Raw genomic sequence first — 20,860 nt, 5'->3', positions numbered from 1 at the left:
GCTGGGGAAAGAAGAGACAGAAGGGGGAAGAAAATAGGGAAAGAGAACAGCTCTGACATAAAGAAACCCAGCCAGCATGGGAGCATGTTTAGTTCTCCTGTTTTATAAATAATTTCTCTCTCATCCCCCAGGAGAACCAGTGAAGACATCCATTCAGGAATCAGAAGCATTTTTGCCTCAGGTACAGAAGAAATGATCTGACTTGGTATTGTATTGGAAGCACAGTATCTGTGGAGAACACTGACGACTTTAAAAATATCTGTCCTTTAAGAATTCTTTGTGACAGCGATAGGATGCTGAGTGCTATTCTGAGAACTCTTCTGCCCTAAAGGGGAACCTTGAAGTAGCAAAGAGAAAGGTGCTGAAGTGGATTGCATTAGCAGACTTTGGAATGCAGGAAAATTCCAAAGTGGCATGTCTCTCTTCAGCTGAGTGACTGCTGAACATATAAGTAAGCAGTGACACTGAACCTTGACTTGTTCTGACCTTTTCTTATGCTGATACCTCCTCTTCATAACGAGAAGCAATAGAAGGCCTCCTTCTGTACTGGTTTGGAAAGTTATCACTTGTACAACTTCAGGTTACTGTGGAAACACAACCAATCTTTTCTCTGTGTTTTAAATTATCTTTATCCCACAAAGCTAAGACACGTGTAAAGAGACTGCAGTTTTCATTAAAATTAAATCAAAGCTGAAATAGCTTGTTGATATTGAAGGGAAATGTCAGCTCTGCTGACTTCAGCCTGTGTCTACTGAGTGACTCACCTGCCAAAGGGAGATTTGAGGAAATCCAGAAGAAAAGATGGTATGGGTGAGACCTTGAGGAAACGGAACAACATTTCGAGTCTTTAACAATCCCTGCTTTCCTTTCCAGCACACACCGGAAGAGAGGTACAGGATGCAGAGCAAGCCCCTAGGAATCTGCCTGATAATTGATTGCGTTGGCAATGACACAGGTAGGTCTCGATGCTGCCAATTAACTGATGCCGCCACAGTGAGATCATGGCCCGTGCAAGCTGTGTGCATCAGAGTGATCAACACTAGCCACCGTGACAAACCACTGCCAAAATGTGGTTTCAGACGGGAGGGGTAGTTTCTCTTGTCACAGTCTAGTGTGGACCAGGCTGGGGAGCGTTGTTCCATGTGCTCATTCAGTGGCTGCATCAGCAAAGGCCTTGGAGTTTTCTGCAGGATCCCCTGGACCTGGCTGGTGGATGAAGGAAGGATCTCATGAGAGATTTAGGGGTCAGGCCTGACTGAAAGTGATACACATCAGTTCCACCCCCATTCCTTTAGTCAGAACTTACGTGTGGGGCCGCATCCAACCGCAGTAGACAAGAACTTAGTCTAGCTGTGTGTCAGGAGGAATGTGAAAGGGGATTTGGGGAACACATGGTATTGTCTCTGGCTCGGAGGCATTCCTTGTGAAAGCTGGTGAGCTTTAGTCTTGTCTGTGCAGGCTGGCTGCTGTGGCAGGGAGGAACCCTGGGATCCAAAGGGGGTTTGAAAATGGAAGGTGTTCTGGGCTTCAGTATTTTCACAGTCTTTGGATAAAAGATGCCCCATCATTTCACCTAGATAGACTTTGAAAGCTTTTTCTGGGGAATATTAAAAATAGGATAAATATGTGTTCACTTAGAGGCAATGTGTCCCTCAGTTTTGCTACCCTGGAATTTGGTTATTGACCTGAGTCTGTACCACCTATGTGTCACCATTGTTTGGATCTGAGTTGACTTTTTTTTAATTGAAGTGCAGTCGGTTTACAATGTTGTGTTAATTAATTAATTAATTTTGCTTTGAACATGTTTCTCTTTTAATCTTCATAGTAACACTCTCATCCCCATGAATAAAGGAAGCTGGAAAGTTCATAAGTGACTTGCCCAAGGTCTCTCAGCTGGAGGCCAGTGTTGTGTTAATTTCTGATTTTTTTTTTCCTCCCCCATAAGGGAGGCACTGGGGATTGAACCCAGGACCTTGTGCACGCCAAGCACATGCTGTACCACTGAGCTATCCCCCCGCCCCCGAACTGATTCTTTTGCTCACTTGTAGTTGGATGTCTGGCTCAGACTGAATCAATCACTGGGGATGCGTTAAAAGAGAATGAGAAGAGCCTTGATAAAGTGCAAAAGCATTCACTTTAATTATTTATCTCTTTCTTGAAAGGATTGATCATTCTATTTCCACAGTTTTCCAGCTTCTCAACATTCTCTTAGAATGAGTCAGAGTTGTCTTTTAGGCTCACTTAAAATGTTACCATGGTGAGTTTTACGGGAAGAGACTGTAAGAGAAGGTCAGATTAGGAAACATGAGGCTGAATTTCCCAGGATTTCAGCTATGAGCTCACTTTCTCATGTCCTATATTTGGTTAAATGTAAGAAATGCTGTCTCCTCAGCTATCAATGTGTCCTTTATTTACTTTTTAAAAAAACTGAGCTGTAGTTCATGTATAAGATGTCCTTTCTGTTTTAGCTGTTAGTATCCATATAAGAATGAGGAAATATTTTTTCAGTGAGTAACTTCCTGCTTTAAAGGCGGTTTTATCATTGTCCTCCTCTTTTGGCTGTAATCAGTTCTGTTTCATTAATTGGCAGAAAGTTCCCAACTGGCCTTGGTGCAGGCTGTGTGTCTGTTACATGAAGAGAATGACAAAGATAAAGCCGTGACTTCCTGTGAATTTGTGGCTGAAAGCCAGGATCTGAGCTCACTTCCCTTGCTGAGTTACGGGCCTCTCGCCGGTGGGCACTCAATGTGTATGTGTATTTTTCTGCATCATAGGATCATGAGCAGAGTTGGGTCCTGGAACATGACCGTGTGGGTTTGAATCATGGCTTTGCCGCGTGGTAGCTTGTTACCCAGGCAGTTTTTCTAGCCTCTCTGAAGCTCAGTTTCTCTTCTGTAAAATGAGTTAGTAACAGGACCCACCTCGTAGGAAGGTTGGGAGGAGGGAGTGAGTTCTTATTTGTCAAAAGCTTAGGGCAGCGCCTGGCACTCACACTGTAAGCACATTTGTCCATTTTGCTTAATTTTAGGTGCAACCACTAAGCTAGCACTTGCGTTGGCTTTGTGCTTGGTACATGGAACCTGACCCCAAAGAAGTGAGGGGCCAGAGAATTGGGGTCTGGAGGCCTGCTCTGGCTCAGGGGTGGGGACAGGTCCCCACAGTCTGGGACTAACTGGAATAGAGGGGACAACCCAAAAGGGGTAACTTCTGGGGACACACCTAGGTAGGAAGCTGGGCAGACCACTCCTACCAGTCATCATGGACAGTGGGTGTGACAGAGAAGGAGAATCTGGGTACAAAGGCCAGGGTGAGGGAGGGCAGGGAGTGGCAAGATGAGATGAGAGAAAAATATGGAAAGGAGGGTGGAGTGGGAGTTGGAGCCTCTTTGATCTGAGGTATGAGCAGGTATTGGCCTCAGGTGCATCTGTCTAGCTGCTTCCTTGTCTCAAGCTCTCCCTGCGTCTGGGAACAAAACAAATAACTGGGTTTGAGGCCACTTACACAATTCCCTCAGGGACAGGTGGCCAATGGACAGGGAAGAAACCCAACAGCACACTTTACTCCTGTTGTGTTGGGGCTTCTATCACCTGAGGGGTCCTCAATCCATTTACATGCCCAGATGAGACTCTGAGCAGCAGAAAACTATTGATTAATGTGGAGAGGAAGACAGTTTCTTCTCACACTCCCTCCCCAGGCGTCCAGCTCTTCATTCTCCACCCCCAGCCCCTCCCTCGGACTTTTCCCTGAGGATTCGAGGCCAGGAATCCTGCTGGACTTGACAGTAGTCTCGGTTACGTGCAGCACTTTTCATTTCTTCGTTTTCATCCTAACAACCCGGGAGCTTCGCCTAGATGATGCTGTGGGGTTTCCTTTGTCTCTTGCTTAGTTAACCTTCTCTCTTGGTTAACGCTGAACATTTGGCAGGAGTGTGGCCATCTGGTAATAAACATTATTACCAGAGACAAGGGCTCGGAAAGAAACTAACAATAATATGAAAAGACTAACTTGAGGGTGGTAGTAATCAGGGTGTAAAATTTACTTAAACTCTACTATCTAATCTATTAAATCCATATCTACTATCTAATCTATAAAAACCTACTGTTCAGTCTAATGTGCCAGGTGCTTTGCTAATTCCCTTACATGGATTCTTACTTAATCTCCATAAATAATACTGTAAGAAAGGTACTATTATCCCCACGTTCAAGGTGAGGGAGCAGAGCACAGTAAACCCCCCTCCTAACTGAACTGATAGTAACTGAGAGCTGGGACTTGAAGGCTTGACTCCGGAGCCTCTGCTTTTAGCTACTTTGCTATCACATAAATTCCATGTCTCTAGAACCTGGAACAGTGCCTGGCACTTGGGAGCTCAGTAAAATGTTTGTTGAGTGAATGAATAAGCTCTGTTGGTCTCAGTGTGTTGTTAAAACCATTCCTTTGTATCTGTAGAATTTAGCCGACTCTCTTACACCTATCTTTTCCTGGATAAAAATCAGACTTTTATCCAAAGACTGTGCAAGTTCCTCAGACCTTTATAGGTCAACTTTTCCTTTATCCTGTGTTTACTGAGCACCTACTATGAGCAAAGTATCAAGCTTGGTCCTGTGTGAACTAGATCTGGAGACTGTGAGGTAGAATTTGGTCTCAGCCACATTGTGAACAAAGATAAGATTGTTGTTGGGTGGCTCATTCTTGAGAAGAATCCTTATAGAGGGCAGTAACCTCTTGGAGCAGATATGGAGGCTTAAGGATTTGGGGCTAACTATCTCAGTTCAGTTGAACTGAAAAGTTAGTCCTCGGTGTTGTGTCATCGGTGTCAGTGACCCAGCAGAGCTTGGCCTGTGTGAGGCCCTGCTTCGTGGTGCCCTGATGTGGTGCTTCTGATCTTGTTAGGAACTCAGATGTGAATGTCCCACATCATAGACATGTGGCTCTGGACTTTGACCTAGGGCTCTGGCTGGGTTTTAGGCTGCCGAATGAACGACGGTGTTTGCAGATTTTAAGCGGACATGTTTCTTCCTGTCTCTTTTCTCTCCTGCTTTTTCTGAAAAATTTGAAGATTTTTCTGTGCTTTTTAACCAGGCTAAGACTTAGATTCTTCTACCAGCTGCTGCCCATTTCCCTCGGAAGTCTTGCGTAAGTAAACTTCCTCTTCCAGAAGAGCAACAGGAGTTGTGAAAGCCCCAAGTCGATGGTGGAGAGCTTTGCAGTGGTGTTGACTTGAGCTTGGCTGCATCTTGGGGTCACCCAGCTTCCTTTCCCCCCTTTCCCTTAGTGGAACGGGCAACAACCCAAGTCAGCCGCATTTTCCTGTACTAATAAAATGTAGGAAAATCTCAGCAAGGGGAATCAGAGCAGCTACTGTGGCCTCTGCTCCTGAGCTATGAAGACACATGGCAAGTGACATCTGAGATAATAGATGGTGGCTTCATTCACACGGAGTGGTCACTGCTGCCCGCCAGCTTGAGTGCCGAGGAAGCGTAGCCTCCTGTCCTCACTCCCGTGAGATTAGGGGACTATTGAAGACAGCTTCCCTGGGGAAAAGAGACCAGGAAGTCTGTGGTGGGGCACTTTTTATTTTCCTGGGCTTTCTTGTCCTCTGAGACTAAGCAGCCACTCAGTTGGAAACCTAGCATCACTAATGAAATTTCCCTTTAAATCAGTGCTACATAGCAAACCCTTGTTTCATAGACAACATGAACCTAGGCTATAAAAAGGAACTGTAGGTCCACAATTCCTTATTGGAGACCCTTGCATTTCAAAATTAAGAAGTTTTAAGAGTTTAGAAAGATGACATGGTATTTGTTGATAAAGGGACCCCCAAATTGGAAAGCACACCAAGTGAGTGGGCAAGCCCCACCCCACCCCCAATGTGTGGGTCCTTGCCTGCCAACTGAGAAAGAATTCTCAATAGAGGCAGAGGAGAGGGACAAAGTGAAGAAAAAGAGCTGCTTTTATTGCTCAGAGAGAGAGAAAAGAAAACACTTGAGTGGGGACCATCAGTCAGGTTGGCGGTTGTGACAGTTCCAACCCCCAACCGGCCAGGAAGGCTCTGCTGTTGTTATCTTCATTCAGGTGATGCCAGTCATCTTCTGTTACTGGCTCTTTACTCCCGTGGGGCTCAGCCCTAAAACTAAAGAAATTTTAGCAGGAAAAAAAGAGAACAAAGAAAGAGATACTGGGATATGTCCTTGGAATTGATGCAGCAGTGGTGGGACATAAAACGTCTTGTATGGCTATGTCCTCGGAACCAAGGAGCCAGCTGCCGTATAAGAGAAATGTCCTGCCTTTCATCAGCCTGACACTTTCTTCTCCTTGCTGGAAGCCAGTCTGGGTTAGTAAGCATGTCTCATCACCTCTCTCAGTGGTACATATACTGAATTCATAGAACACTCCAGGGGATCTAGGACAGTACCTCATAATCAAATATGTGACTTTTGCTGTAGTAAAGTATTTGAATGGATACTCACACTAAGTAGAAAAAAAAGACTGAAAACAGTCTCTGATCAGTTTAAGGAAGGTTTTGCCACAAAATGAGTCGGGGGAAAGAACCTAAGTTTTTCAGAGCTTTTGGGATTCTGAAATTGTGGGTAAGGAGTGGTGCATGCGTGGAAAAGCAGAGGACTTCTAGCTGCCAGAGCGACCACAGGGGCCTCTCTTGACATGCACTTAACATGTTTATTATTGATATTGTTATCACCTAAGAAAAGAAGGAATTAATCGTGATCATTTGTGCTTTAAAAAAAAAAGACATTTAAAAAGTAGTCTGTAATTTCGAGCAGTAAAACCCCTTGGCTGGAGTATCTGAGCAAACAGAAGGTCAGATTTATACAAGGCTGATCCCACCACCCACTTCCTCCCCAACTGCTGTCTTTGTTCACCATCATCTCCCACCTGGGACCGCTGCTTAATTACACCTTTCCCACAATCTCATCTCCAGATGTCTCAGACCACACCATCTCTGATCTGCCTACTTTACCTAAAACCCCACTATTCTATGTGATGCGTCAACCATTGTTTTGTCCACATTTATATGTTTTGCTTCTCCAACAAAATTACGGGCTCCTTGAAGGACAGGAACTACATCATGCACCTCATCTGTATCCCATTATCACAGTGTTTCTGTCACACTGGTAGAGGAACTTTCTAAAACATGAGTTTTGGGGTCAAGTGAATTTGAGAAGTGCTGAATAATTTCTTCCCCTTTGGGAGATTTGCAAGGCACGCTGGCCTTAAAGTTTCCGAGCAATCTTCCTTCTACGAAACATGGTTAAGTCTTGTCAACTGTGTATTTCTCAATCATGTTTGACCTCAAAACTTCCCTTTCCACTAGAAATAGCCTGCCTACTTGTGTTCCATTCATGTACTTTATAGTAATTTGAGCTGGGCTTATTAGAGGTAACTCAATTGTAAATAGACCGATGAAACATTCCTCTTTCTTATTTATTCTGTATGTTTATTTAATGAATCCCTTTTTATAGAGAGTGTCAAGCTAAATGTGAGCTCATTTTTGATCAGAACACATTCTAAACGAGTGGGGTCATTTTACTTATCTGAAATTTTGAATTTCATCTCAGTAGCCCCCAAACCTATAGGTAGTGCTGACCCCAGCCCTTTACTAACAACCCCGTACTAACTGCAAGGCCAGAAGAAGCCCCTCATCATGTGAGGAAGTTAATGGAAAAACAACAGAATTTTACAGAGACAGGGCTGTGTCGGGAGTGGGGTTTCCAGGGCGGGCAGAAGGAGAAGTAGGACTTCTGCAGTTCATTGAAATTTTATTTTCCAAACTCAGCACCCAAGTTTTTCTTCCCCTGTTTGCAAGTGAGGACAAGGAGGTTACTGTAGATATGTGGACACAGAACCTGGCCTCTCTGAGCCCTGTTTGGTTTAGACCGTAGAGCCCTCCCTCTGGGTTCTAAGCAGGTGGATTCCATGCGAGGGAGGCATCGCAGGCTCCGTGGCTTGTGGTGACGTGCCTGCCTTTATTTTCTTTGAAATCAGTATCTTCTGTTGGAATAAGCACTCACAGTTGGCAAAGCATCTTTACGGAAATCTCAGTGGATCCTCATAGCCACCTTCTGAAGAACATGGTATAGGCCTTAGTATTAATCCCGTTTTATAGATGAATAAACTACAAATGTAATTGGTTCAAAGTCACACTGTCACCGCCCCTTGGTCCTATAAATCAGTCTGGGCTACATCCATGTTCTTGGTGGCCCACGAAAGAACATTGCACATGCCAGCTAACATCAGTCTTCACCATCTGATAGAGAAAGATGTGAATATTAATGGGAAATGCCAGCTGTGATGGCTTCAGGCTGTGTCTGTTGAGTGACTGTGTTGCCACAGGGATATTTAAGGGATGCCCCCCTCTTGGTCTGAGGCCCATCCAGATGCGGTGTTCTTACTGACCTTATACTTGGCGTTGGGGACCTGTATGGCTTTTGGCTTCACCTCCAGCTTTATAGCCTCTTCCCTCCTGTTCTACTAGGTCTGGACTTTCTGTCATAGACCTTGGATTAGCCACCCTGATGGTGTAGGTTAGCCTTCTCTCAGGACCAGGCAAGGTTCAGACCAGCAGGTAGGTGGAGGAGCCAGGACTGAAACTCAGGTCTTGTGATTGCAAGACTGTTTCTCTTTTACCCTGCTTCATGCAACTGCCTGCTGACTGCCTTGTGACAGACAGCAGCTGCTCCAGCCAGAACCTTCGGGGAGCCCAGTTAAAAAAAGAGATTAAGGCACAGGACAGCAGGTTTTCCGTCCAGACCCCTACATATCGGCAGGGAGATATCAAGGGAAAGGGAGATATCAAGGACTTTGATTAGGGAGGAAATCTATCAATGATAAGAGGGTTTTGAGGGAAGTGAGCCAGTCTGAGATAATCAGTAAACAAAAGAGCTTTGTCTGGTGTTTCTCTGTTTGCTTCTGCCCCCTAGAGGAGGGAATTCACCATGACGAGTTTGGAATAAAGCAGTGGGATGGAACTGGGCTCCTCTTCCAGGTTCTCTCAGGGTACAGCCCTGTGTTTCATCCCATGCACAGAACCCGGTACTGAATCCTTGTCTACACCCTCAGAGGCCATGTCTACCGGGCAGCACTGACTCCTTTTCTGCTGCTCTGAGGGTGTTCGAGGACAAGTGAGGTATTTAATAGGTTATTGGCAACCCGCATTTCCTGATAATAGTTATCATATGATTTTAAGAATATCAGGAGCTTTTTTATATCTCTTCATTATTACATGATATATATAACTCATTTTTTTCACTCTTACCTGTGGGCCAGGCAGATGGAGAAAAGTAGCCTAACTTCAATCTTAGTTAATAGTTATTATCATTCCCTTTTGATGACTTACCTGGTGAATTATTTATCTAATAATGTGTGCAAATCACTCCAAAAAGTAGTAGCTTAAAACAATAATACCAATGTCTTTATATCTCTCACAGTTTTTGTGGGTCTGGAATTTAGGAGTGGCTTAGCCAGGCTGTTCTGGCCCTGAGTCTCCTGGGAGATTGTGGTCAGAAATAACCTGGGATCATCTGAAGGCTTGATTAAGATTGGAGGAGCTTCTCAGGTGGCTCACTCCTATGGAGGGGAAGTTGAGGCGAGACCTAAGTTCTTATCCACGTGGGCCTCTCCACTGGCACTGGGGACCTTTATGGCATTGGGGAACTATACTGAGAGTTCTCAAGACGTGGCAGCTGGCTTCCCCCACAGTGAGCTGTTCCACAGTGATCTAACCTTGGAAGTCATGGATTATCTCTTCTGCCACGTTCCATTCATTAGAAACAAGTTACCAAGTGTGATCCACATTCAAGGGGAGGGGATTACAGCCTGTCTTTTTAAGGGAGGAGTGTCAAAGAGTCATGGACTTACTAGAAACCACCATATCTGGCAGGATGTGGGTCTCCTGAGTGGAAAGTTCTGTAAGACTTTATGTGAATGTGTCCAGGCACAGCTCATAGGCCAGGCAAATTAAATGAAGAGCACTCAAGCCAGCTCTTATTTGACCAGTGGCTGCTTATTCCAGCTTTTTGTTTACCCAAGGCTGTGTTTCTTTTCCAGCTTTTTGTCTTTTTCCTGCCAAGAGCCCAGAAGAGAAATTATGATTGCTTACTTTCACTTTTATAGTTTATTAGTAAAGTTTGCAAAGACAAGACAGTTGAAATTATTGATTTGAAGCTGTGAGTTTCTGAAGTATTTGTGACTATCCATACTTCATAGTGTTCCCATTTAGTGTCAAGAATTGAGAATTTGTAGTAAACAGTTACGTGTACCTTCGGTTATTTATCTCCCCATGACCCCTTTGTGTGATGACTGGACTGTATGAGATGGGGCCCCTCTGTTCCTTGTTGGAAGTTATGTCCGTTCTGACTACTGTCGTGTTGTTTGGTTTGGAGTGAATGCAGCCGTAGACTTCAGGAAGACCAGACCCCAGGGGAGGAAGAGAAGTGGGTACATAGTCATGGAAACAGATCCAGAGGCATGGCTAATAGTTTGGGTGACAACCTGAATTAGGAGATTCTGGGCTTATGATAGTTTTTATGCCTCCAAAATGAACTAAGAACTGGAGGTACCCCTCAGACAAGGAACAGAAACTTAATGGTTAGCTCAAAAGGATGTGGAATTCTTGAATGAGGAAGAGAAAGATGTCTGTCTTTGCTATTAGAAGGCGAAATGATCCTGTGTTTACTTCTCCAATGAAGGCAGACTGAGCAGATGGGAAAGAAGTAGATTGCGTAGGATTTCTAGGGTTCCAAGGTCATAGAAACTTCTAGAAGATGGAAAAAAAAGATTTCTTAAAAGGGATAAGGACTAATTTTTATTGCGCACCAGGAGCTTTATTTGTATTATCTCATTTAATCCTCACAGCATTCTCATAAGGTAGATTTTATCACTTCCATTTAAAGCTAGGGAGACCCACTTCCTTAAAACCATGCAGCCCGTGGGTATGGTGAGGTCAGCATTAGAAGGCAGGCTTGTCTGACATGAAGTCTGCTTTTTCCACTGACTTGCACTGCTTCTCAAGGCAGTCAATCCAGGATTCCCGGAAACTAGAAGAAGAGTCTTAGGGATCACTGTAGAGGGGTCTTGGCCAAGGGCTCCCCCTGCTCAGTCAGAAGCTACACTGGGAAGCAGGTCATGAGGAGAACTGGAGAGTCTGGGAATGGTGCCAGCTTAGATCCAGGGACCTCAAATCAGCGCACAGCAAGTGGAGGTGAGGAAACTCATAACCTGGGCGACCTTTTCTGCCGCCTGTTGGATCTAGGTTTGGATCTGTACTGTGCAAATGCACCCATTTCTGTGAACTTGTGTTATTTCAAGAAAGAGCCCTTTTTTTTTCTTCTTTAACTTTTTTTTTTAAATTGAAGTATAGTCAGTTTACAAGAGCCTTTTGAACAATCCCCAACTTTGTTTTGGTTGAGAAGAAAGTTTTTTTTTTCTCTTTGATCATTTAGACTAGAGGTAGGCCCAGTCTGTGCCCGTGGCCAGGTGTGGTGGTGGCCTCAGGCAGGGAAAGTGTTTAGCAGGGGACAGATCATAACTGGGAGCCTGGGTCGTGAAAGTCACATAATTCATGTTTCCGGTTGATATATTCCTCCTGCCCTGTTCTCAGGTCCTTCAGCCTCAAAATATGACAGAAAAGCAGACACAGACCATGTTTAGCATTGCTACCCAGTGTCTCTTGAGCTTTTCTTACTCCTGTGTCATCATTCATATTTGTTTGTTTTTCCCAGGCATTCTTCGGGACACCTTCACTTCCCTGGGCTATGAAGTCCAGTCTTTCTTGTATCTGAGTGTGGGCGATATCATCAACGTTCTTCGCAAGGTGGCCCGGATGCCCCAACACCAAGACTATGACAGCTTTGTGTGTGTTCTGGTGAGCCGAGGGGGCTCCCAGAGCGTGTTTGGTGTGGATGAGACTCACTCAGGATTCCCTTTGGATCATATCCGAAGGCTGTTCATGGGAGATGTATGCCCCTCTCTCTTAGGGAAGCCAAAGATCTTTTTTATTCAGAACTATGTGGTGTCAGAGGGTCAGCTGGAGGACAGCAGCTTCCTGGAGGTGGATGGGCCATCAGTGAAAAACGTAGAATCGAAGGCCAGGCAGCCCGGGGCCTGCACCATTCACCGAGAAGCTGACTTCTTCTGGAGCCTGTGCAAAGCGGACGTGTCCCTGCTCAAACGGCCCTCCACCTCCTCGTCACTGTACCTGCAGTGCCTCTGTGAGAAACTGGGGAGAGAAAGGTGAGCACCTGGGTGGTGGCAGGTCCTCGCACCTGGCGGTGGCGGGTCCTTGCACCTGTTGTTTGTTCTCTGCTACTGAGATGGAGGTACCACCGTGCCACGTTTGATGCCCTTCTCTTCAGGGAGGAAGAGGGATTTTTCAGTCCCTGTTGGGGTTGCCTTAGGAGTATGATACAGACCCCGCACAGCTCATGAAGGCTTTGTGCTTCAGAAGGTCACTTATTAGTCAGCTTGTGGTTTGGATAGTTTTCTTCAAAATTAAGAAATGTTTAATTAATTTTTTTTTTCTTATTACAAAAGCAGTGCATATTCCTTACTGGAAAAAAAAAACACCATGAAATACAGATGCTGAAAGCAGAAAATAATAAGTAGTTATAATCCTGCTAATTGAAACCAACCGCTGTTAACCAAATCTCGGTGTATTGCCTTCCAGATCTTTTTTGGAGGCCCATACAATCATATATAAGTGTGCTTTTTAAGCCAAGATGGAGTGACTGTCTACTATTACTTTATGACCTGCTTTTAGTTTGTGTAACAGTAGATCACATATGTTTTTACAGATCAGTAGTCACATTTCTACAGCATCACTTTAATGTCTGCAGAGTAGTTCCTAATATGGATATCGCATAATTGACTTGGCCAATCTTCAGTTGTTGGGCAGTGTTTTGCTTTCATAGAAAAGAAAGTGTTCAACATCTTTGAAACTCAGCATTTATGCTTATTCTTAATTGTCTTCTTGAAGGGAAAATTCCCAGAATTAGAATGACTGTTTCAAGGGACAAGCATTTTTAAAGCCTTTGATACATCTTATCAGATTGTCCTCTAGGACCCTTATACCAGCTTTGTATGAGAGTGTCTGCATCCCTGAATTCACACTGATACTGAGTCCCTTTTATTTCCCCAAGTCTTGACAGTTTTGTAGGTGAAAAGTGGTATCTGACTGTTCACGTCTGCAAATCTTTGTTTTTGACAAAGATTTGTTTGTTTCTGATGTTTATTGGCAAGAATACTTTTCTAAAGGAAACACTGGTGACCTGGTTTCCATTTAAGCCTCACTGTACCTCAAATGTAAGATCAGCAGTCCTTTTTCAGCCACCCCCTAATTACAATTTAGACTGTTTCTGAGCCACCTGGGAAATGCATTCTGTTGTAGCTTTGGGGACACCAGTAATAAATCTCAGGGCCTGGGACCCCCAGCCTCCTCAGTGATGGCTCAGCAGTAAGGGGAGGGCTAGAGCAGGAGCGACTCAGCCTTCCGAGGGAGAGACGCCATGGGCCAGCGGTACTATTGGCCTTTTACGTCCGTCTTGCATTTACATAGACCATCCAGGTGGCTTATTGTTTTGTTAGTGTGTACCCAGAATAAAACTCAGCTGCCCCTTGCAGAAAAGGACTGTGGTCATTGGGCCAGAGCACTGCAAACCTGTTTGGATCACTTGCTAAGAGGGTCGTAGAGTTTTTAGAAAGGAACAGTTTCAAAGCACTTTCATGTCTATTGGCTGATTTCACCCTAATGATATTCTGTCTCTTTGTTGATATTTGCATGACATTAATTTTTGCCTTTCTTGTTCCCTCCAGAAAATGCTCACTCCTGGAACTCCACATAGAACTCAACAGCAAGGTGTATGATTGGAACAGCAGAGTGTCTGCTAAGAAGAGGTACTATGTCTGGCTGCAGCACACCCTGAGAAAGAAACTCATCCTGTCTTGCACATGAGAAGCCAAAGGCCCTCCTTAGCCCTGCAGTCTCCATCACTAGCCAGGCGGTAGTTTGCAAGTAGGTGTGTGTATACACGTAGGTGAGGTGAGGTCCTGGCCGGTGCTGAAATGACCCTCTCTGAGGAATGCTGGATGGGAGAGGGTGTCTGAAGCATGGCTTCTGAAGTGAAGGTGTTGGCCTGTACTGCTGACATAGCTCTCCAGGTCAGCGTTTTTTGGGAAGGAAACAGCTTTGAAATTTTAAAAACCAGGTACTGGTTGAATTGGGCATCTCAGGACTGCATTTTGCCTTTCATGGTCACCACCAAGTAAAGCCACAGAAATAAGCACTTAGGGTAGCGGCGCCGGAGGCTGCGTTCCACAGGCGCTGAGGAGACGTGAGGAGGAGCGCGACCCCCGGCCGCGGCCGCCCCTGGTCTCTGCTGTCACCCAGGTTCTCCGAGCCTCGGGCGGGACCCGGCCAGCCGAGGCGCCGCGCTGCTGCCCAGACCGGCTCTCCCGGCAGCTCCCGGCGCCCGGGACCCTCCCCGGCCGCTCACCCGCAGCCCGCCGTCCGCCCAAGTCCCCGGAGCCGGGCCTAGGGCAGGCGGGGGCTCGGCGTGGCCGGGCTGGGCTCGGTGGCGTCCCCGTGGCCGCGGCCGGCTGGCGGGACGGCTCCGGCCAAGAGAAGCACCGGCTCGTGGTGGTCGGCGGGGGCTGCGTGGCAAGTCGGCGCTCACCATCCAGTTCATCCAGTCCTGTTCTGTAACGGATTCTGATCCAACCATTGAGGACTCCTACACAAAGCAGTACGTGATTGACGACCGGGCAGCCCGGCTAGATATTCTAGATACAGCAGGACAAGAGGAGTTTGGAGTTATGAGAGAACAGTATATGAGAACTGGAGAAGGTTTCCTGTTAGTCTTTTCAGTCACAGATAGAGGCAGTTTTGAAGAAATCTGTAAGTTTCAAAGACAGATTCTCAGAGTAAAGGATCGTGATGAGTTTCCAATGACTTTAATTGGTAATAAAGCAGATCTGGATCATCAAAAACGGGTAACACAGGAAGAAGGACAGCAGTTAGCAGGACAGCTTAAGGTAACATACATGGAGGCGTCAGCAAAGATTAGGATGAATGTAGATCAAGCTTTCCATGAACTTGTCTGGGTTATAAGGAAATTTCAAGAGCAGGAATGTCCTCCTTCACCAGAACCAACACAGAAAGAAAAAGACAAGAAAGGCTGCCATTGTGTCATTTTCTAAGAATCCTTTGAAGCTTAGCTACCAACTGCCAGGAAAAGCCCTCGACTTCTCCTCTCCTTAATGGTTTATGTCACTTTGGTACCTTTCTAGCCTTTGACAAATGATCGCCATGGTAGCCTTAGACCAAGAAGCTGGCTAATCCTTTCCCTGAAGCTCATCCTATGGTCATTTCAAGACAGATTTAAAGGAAACACTAAGGCTGCTTCAAAGATACATGATTCCTTTAAAAAATATATCTATATACACAGACACATTCTTTTTTAAGGGCTTTCTTTTATTAGGGATGAATCAGTTTTGGAACCTAAGCTGTTTGCCAAGTTGGAGTCAGAGGCTGTGAAATTACTTTTAACATCTGGAATCATATTGCCTACTGTTACTCTATATAGAAACATAGGGAGTTTTTTTCAAATGTGAATTTTTGCCTGTCTCTAAAAATTTTGATGTCAACTTTAGTTAACCTTAAATACACTGAATTGAATCCATAAAAGCGAGACATCTCAGACCTTTACTGATGCTACAGCCTTTGTTTTCCAGTGGCCAAAATAAGAAAATGCCTATTGTATTTATAGGTTTAAAACTGCGTGTAAATCCTTTACTATTTCTCCTATTCTTAAAGATAATATTCTATGTGGCCAAATATTTGGACTCATTCTGGACTTAAGCATTTCAGTGTTCTTGGTTTTTTAATTTAACTCTTTTCACAGCCATGTTGAGAGTGAAAATAAATAATTTCTGTATGTCTTCCTTTTCAAGTATTTCTGGATAAGGGATTCAAAAAACTAAAACTGTTTTTGTTTGTAATATAAAATATGGAATTGATCTTTCCAGGGTCAGAGATGATTAATGTTTTTGCTATATACTTTTACACATTATTTTCTTATCAAACTAGTTAACAAGTATTTTTATATGTTTGTAAGCAAATATGCTTTCACAGCATAACTTGTGTATATGTAAAGATAAGTATTTAATTCTCACTGTTCACTTTTAACTGACAAAGAAAACAAAGTGAAAAATTACAGAAACTGTGGTAGAACCTTACTTGCTGTCCTGGTCCTGGTTGTACCCACCTTTGACTAGTCACATAGCTACACAAGAAACCTTCCTGAAAGAGTAAAACAGGATGACACTGAACTCACTTCTGATGTTCCCTACTGGATTTTGGCTGTTCTAGCAAGTAGTCAGTGGTAAACCTTTTAATTGACAATTACTATAACTATGGATGGCTTCTGTTTTTAATTCTGTGGATTGTGTTTAAACAATTCAAAAATATGTTCCTAATTTTGAGATACTGAGTGGTATTGCACAGTTGTCACTTTACTGAACGTGTACAACAGTCCCATGAAGTCTACAAGGCTTACCCTTGTATAGCTTCTGGTGCTAGAATTAAAATTGATCTGTTATCTCACACACACACACACACACACACACAAAAGGCATTTAGAATGCTTGTAGTCACGAAGTTAATAAGCCTCTAGGTATCCATACCCCAGGTGGAAAAGTAAAATCAAAAGACAGAACAGTGAAATGAGAACATAGCAGAAATGGATGCCATGCAAATATCAACAAGGAGACAGATTATCATTAGGGTGAAATCAGCCAATAGATATGAAAGTGCTTTAAAACTGCTCCTTTCTAATACTCTATGAGCTGCTTAGCAAGTGATCCAAACAGGTTTGCAGCACTCTGGGTCAAACACTTCCCTTACCTACAGAACTGTTCGGCGGATGAGCTGAGAGAACCTCTATGATCATACCCAATGAGAGTTTTTGTGACTGGTGATGCCATGTGAACACAGCTTATTCATATTATTACAGCACACTATGGAGTCCACAATTTTGAAAAGATTGAATCAAGCCTTGAAAATTGGTAGGATTTTGGCACGTTGAGGTGGAGATGAGAATGTGTTGCAGGAGAAGAAAAATGAATCAGATAAAGAGAGATCAGGGAAATACAAGGAATGTTTTAGAAATCTTGAGTGTAACTTTTAGCTGGCATAGGGAGAGTGTGAGCACTGGTGAGTGATAAGCCAGCAGGTGGCAGTGGTTGGAGTGCTGCCCTAAACCCTGTATTTGTCTTTTAGTCAGCTCTTACATAAATTCTTTTGTAAGTTATTTTTCTGACTTTATTATTTATTTATTTATTTATTAACTTTTTGAGTTTGGAATGACTCAGCTGATAGTTTTTGTTCAGAATTTCTCATGCAGTTTCAGTCCTTTCAGGACCCAGTTTTTTGTGTCATCTCAAAGGATTCCTAACTGTTATGCTTGGCCTGGGAAGTCTTGAGCAGCTGGGAGCTGAAACAGTGGATGTTCCTCAGGTGTCTGCCTCTTCTTTGTGTGTTTGCTTCAGCACAGCAGTTTCAGGGAAGATTTTTCTCACTTTAATAGCAGAATTAACAATGACTTCTTTGTCACTTTTGTATAGATTACTAAATGTCTATCTAATTCTTTTTCATTGAGTATAGGTTTTAAATGAAATATTTTAGGCATCCTAAAAGAGAATTACATTAGGTAACAATAAAATGAATACTCATGCACCCATAGCTCAGCGTAAATAAAATTGTTTGTTCTAGCTCTGGGGAAAATTCGAGTATTTTGACAGGGGTTGCATTAGATCTGTAGATTGCTTTGGGTACTCTGGCCATTTTGATAATGTTGATTCTTCCAGTCCAAGAGCACAAGATATCTTTCCGTTTCTTTGTATCGTCTTCAATATTCACAGTTTTCGGAGTATAGGTAACCTTCTTGGTTAAGTTTATTTCTAGGTATTTTATTGTTTTTGAGGCAATGGAAATGTTTATGCCAATTATAAAATTCTGGTTTTTGAAGTGAAAAGAAAAACAAAAGTGAATGAAGGGCTGCAAATGGCAAAATATCCTTCCTTCTTATGGGTGAATTGTACTCTCTCTCTCTATATATATATATATATAGAGAGAGAGAGAGAGAGTATCTTCTTTACTCATTCATCTATTGATGTGAATTTGGGATGCATCCATATCTGGGCAATTATAAAGGATGTTATTGTTAATAGCAAGGTATATGTATCTTTTTGAATTAATTCTTATTCTGTGCTTGGCTTTATTCCTTTAATAACCATGTAAGTTTAAAAACCCAAGCTGTAAACATTCTTAGAAACAATGAACAGAACATATATGTAAATTTAAAAAGTATATTGTGTATATGTATTTACATGTAATATATTTATATGCAGTCAAATTGTAAGAATTCTACTTAATAAAACCGAAAAATTAAAAATGAAAAATCAAAGGAGAAATAACAAGTGTTCTAAAATCTGTCTGAAGACTCTGAAGATATTACTTTAAGTAATAATCCTAAATGTAAAAGAGATAAATACATTAAAATATTTCAAACTTTATAAAAGCCCCAAAGTGAGAATTAGTCAAGTGTTCAGTAAGAGGGGCATGGTTATGATGAGATGTTCACTGGTTGGAATTTTATGTAACCAGTGAAGTTCTATATGCAAATAGTAAAAGCTTATATAAGCTATTCTTAGCTCATTATGTGAATTATCTCATTTAATCCTCAAAACAGCTCTATGAGTTAGGTGTTATTGTCCTCATGATTATTTCTTCCCATTTATAGATGAGAAAAATGAGCAAAGTGGTGTTAAGTAGCTCACCTGTGATCACCCTACCCTAGGATATAAACTCAAGCCATAAAGAAAGCCTTTTTTTTTTTCAAAAATTAAAATAAAATTTTTATTGAAGTTTAGTCAGTTTACAATGTTGTGTCAATTTCTGGTGTACAGCATAATATTTCAGTCACACATATACATACATATATTCCTTTTCAGATTCTTTTTCATTATGGGTTACTAGAAGATACTGAATATAGTTCCCTGTGCTATACAGAAGAAACTCATTTATTTATTTTATGTATAGTAGTTTGTATCTGCAAATCTTGAACTCCCAATGTATCTCTTCCCACCCCTTTCCCGCACCCCTTACCCAACTGTAAGTTTGTCTTCTATGTCTGTGGGTCTGTTTCTGTTTTGTGTATAAGTTCATTTGTGTCTTTTTTTTTTTTTAAGATTCCACATATGAGTGATATAATATGGTATTTTTCTGAGAACCTTTGTTTTTACAGTAAATATGCTTAAAGCGAAAGCAAACAAAAAGTCTCTCTCACAGGGAAATAAAAGACCAGAAAGAAATATTCCAAAAATGGTGTATGGATGACAGAACCATGGTTGACATGTTTTCCAAATTCTCACCTATATATCTATATAATTGAGAATGTTGGTTTCTATAGTAAAGCCTAGCTAATTATTTCAACTTTCAACTAGTTGGTTCTCCACTGATAAAGAAACTGCCCTTCCCCATACTTCTTCGTCTCATCTCTAGCCTTTCTTTTCAGTAGCAGGACCGTGGTCTCGGGGCTGCTTTTCTGGGCCATTTTGGGAGGACCGACTTGTCCACCCTAGGTCTATTGTAATCCCCAGTCCCTTCCAACCTCTTTCATGAACAGGCCATGGGAGGAGTCACTTGCCACCTTCTTTTGTCTGCAGTATTTGAAATGGGAATCTCTTCTCCCAGATTCTAGGAGCAAGTTTTCAGGATTAAGCATGTTACTTAACGCCACTAAGAGGTCACAATTTGATGTCAGCCTTGGCAGTTTGATGTGCGGCAGATCCTGCTGCTGTCCCCAAATATCCATCCCCTTTTTTCTTAGTAATTGAAGTCTTGATTTGGAACTGGGCACAAAGCCTCACAGAATACAGTCTGGTTGTCCAAGACTCAGTTTATAGCAAGATGGTGATCATGTGTCTAAGTCCTGGAGAATAAGATGTAAACATCGTTATCATTTGGCAGCTGCTGAGAACTTTACTTAAAAGGTAGCTGTTTTTTGACCTTTGCTTCTTTGTCCCTTCCTCTATCTCACTGACTGAAATACGCATATGATGGCTGGAGCTCTAATTGCCATCCTGAACTGTGAGGATAAGGGCCATATTGTGGAGATAACCAGGTGGTGAAAAAGAAGGAGCCTTCTTGGGGGAGGGCACTAAGGAGCAAAGTCACCAGCCCTAGATTGCCTACCTCTGGACTCACATGTAAAAGAAAAAATATGGAGTTTGTTTTTCTTTTATAGACTGAGTGGTACATTGTTATTTGATTAAAATGCTTTGACTGTGTGTGCATACTGTAAGTTTAAAATAATTAGTCTAGATGATTATTTTAATTTTCTAGTGATTGTTTAAATATGTATGTATTGTTAAAAATGTCTTGTTAAAATCTGAGCTGACCTGAGTGTTTAACATGTATGATGCTCTCATTTATCTCCTTTATTTTTTATTAAAAAGTTTTTTAAATACACCTTTATCGTGGTATGGTTCCTATACAGTAAACTACACATATTTCAGATGTACATGTTGATGAATTTTGATAGATGTATACACCTAATAAACCACCACCACAATCAAGACAGCTAACATTCCCAATCACTCCCCGAGAGGTGCAATTTTCGAATTCCCAATTTATTCCTTCGCACCCCCTTAAAGCCCTGGTAACTCCTTTTATTTTATTTTATTTTTTTGTGATTGCTGTTGGAGAGCTGGAGATGCTTCATTAAGACATTAGTAGGGTTTGAACACTATCCTCTTAAGAGATGTAATTCACAAGGAAAAGTTCTAACCA

The 20,860-nt window shown here is 42.7% G+C and overlaps 1 protein-coding gene, 1 non-coding gene and 1 pseudogene across 22 annotated transcripts in view; 2 read left to right on the top strand and 1 right to left on the bottom strand.

The window, feature by feature from the left end:
* CFLAR (CASP8 and FADD like apoptosis regulator) overlaps positions 1-14,359 on the top strand; it is a 43,825-nt gene extending 29,466 nt beyond the window's left edge. For all 20 annotated transcript variants that reach the window (XM_072961488.1, XM_072961478.1, XM_072961476.1 and 17 more), the window contains 4 exons: positions 132-181; positions 874-955; positions 11,736-12,246; positions 13,825-14,359. In XM_072961488.1, the coding sequence (XP_072817589.1) occupies positions 132-181; positions 874-955; positions 11,736-12,246; positions 13,825-13,963 (782 nt within the window). In that variant the 3' untranslated portion in view covers positions 13,964-14,359. The remainder of the gene's footprint in view (positions 1-131; positions 182-873; positions 956-11,735; positions 12,247-13,824) is intronic.
* On the bottom strand, positions 1,945-2,016 carry TRNAA-GGC (transfer RNA alanine (anticodon GGC)). The gene has a single exon. It is a non-coding gene; the product is annotated as a tRNA-Ala (tRNA).
* A 158-nt stretch (positions 14,360-14,517) lies between the features above and the next one.
* On the top strand, positions 14,518-20,540 carry LOC140696452 (ras-related protein R-Ras2 pseudogene; annotated as a pseudogene). Its single transcript, XR_012072805.1, has one exon. The product of XR_012072805.1 is annotated as a ras-related protein R-Ras2 pseudogene (transcript).
* The last annotated feature ends 320 nt before the right edge of the window (positions 20,541-20,860 follow it).

Source organism: Vicugna pacos, chromosome 5 (genome assembly GCF_048564905.1).
Source record: "Vicugna pacos chromosome 5, VicPac4, whole genome shotgun sequence".
NCBI classification, from domain to species: domain Eukaryota; kingdom Metazoa; phylum Chordata; class Mammalia; order Artiodactyla; family Camelidae; genus Vicugna; species Vicugna pacos.
Note: the sequence above shows the minus strand (reverse complement) of the source record. Positions and strands in the feature narration are given on the sequence as shown.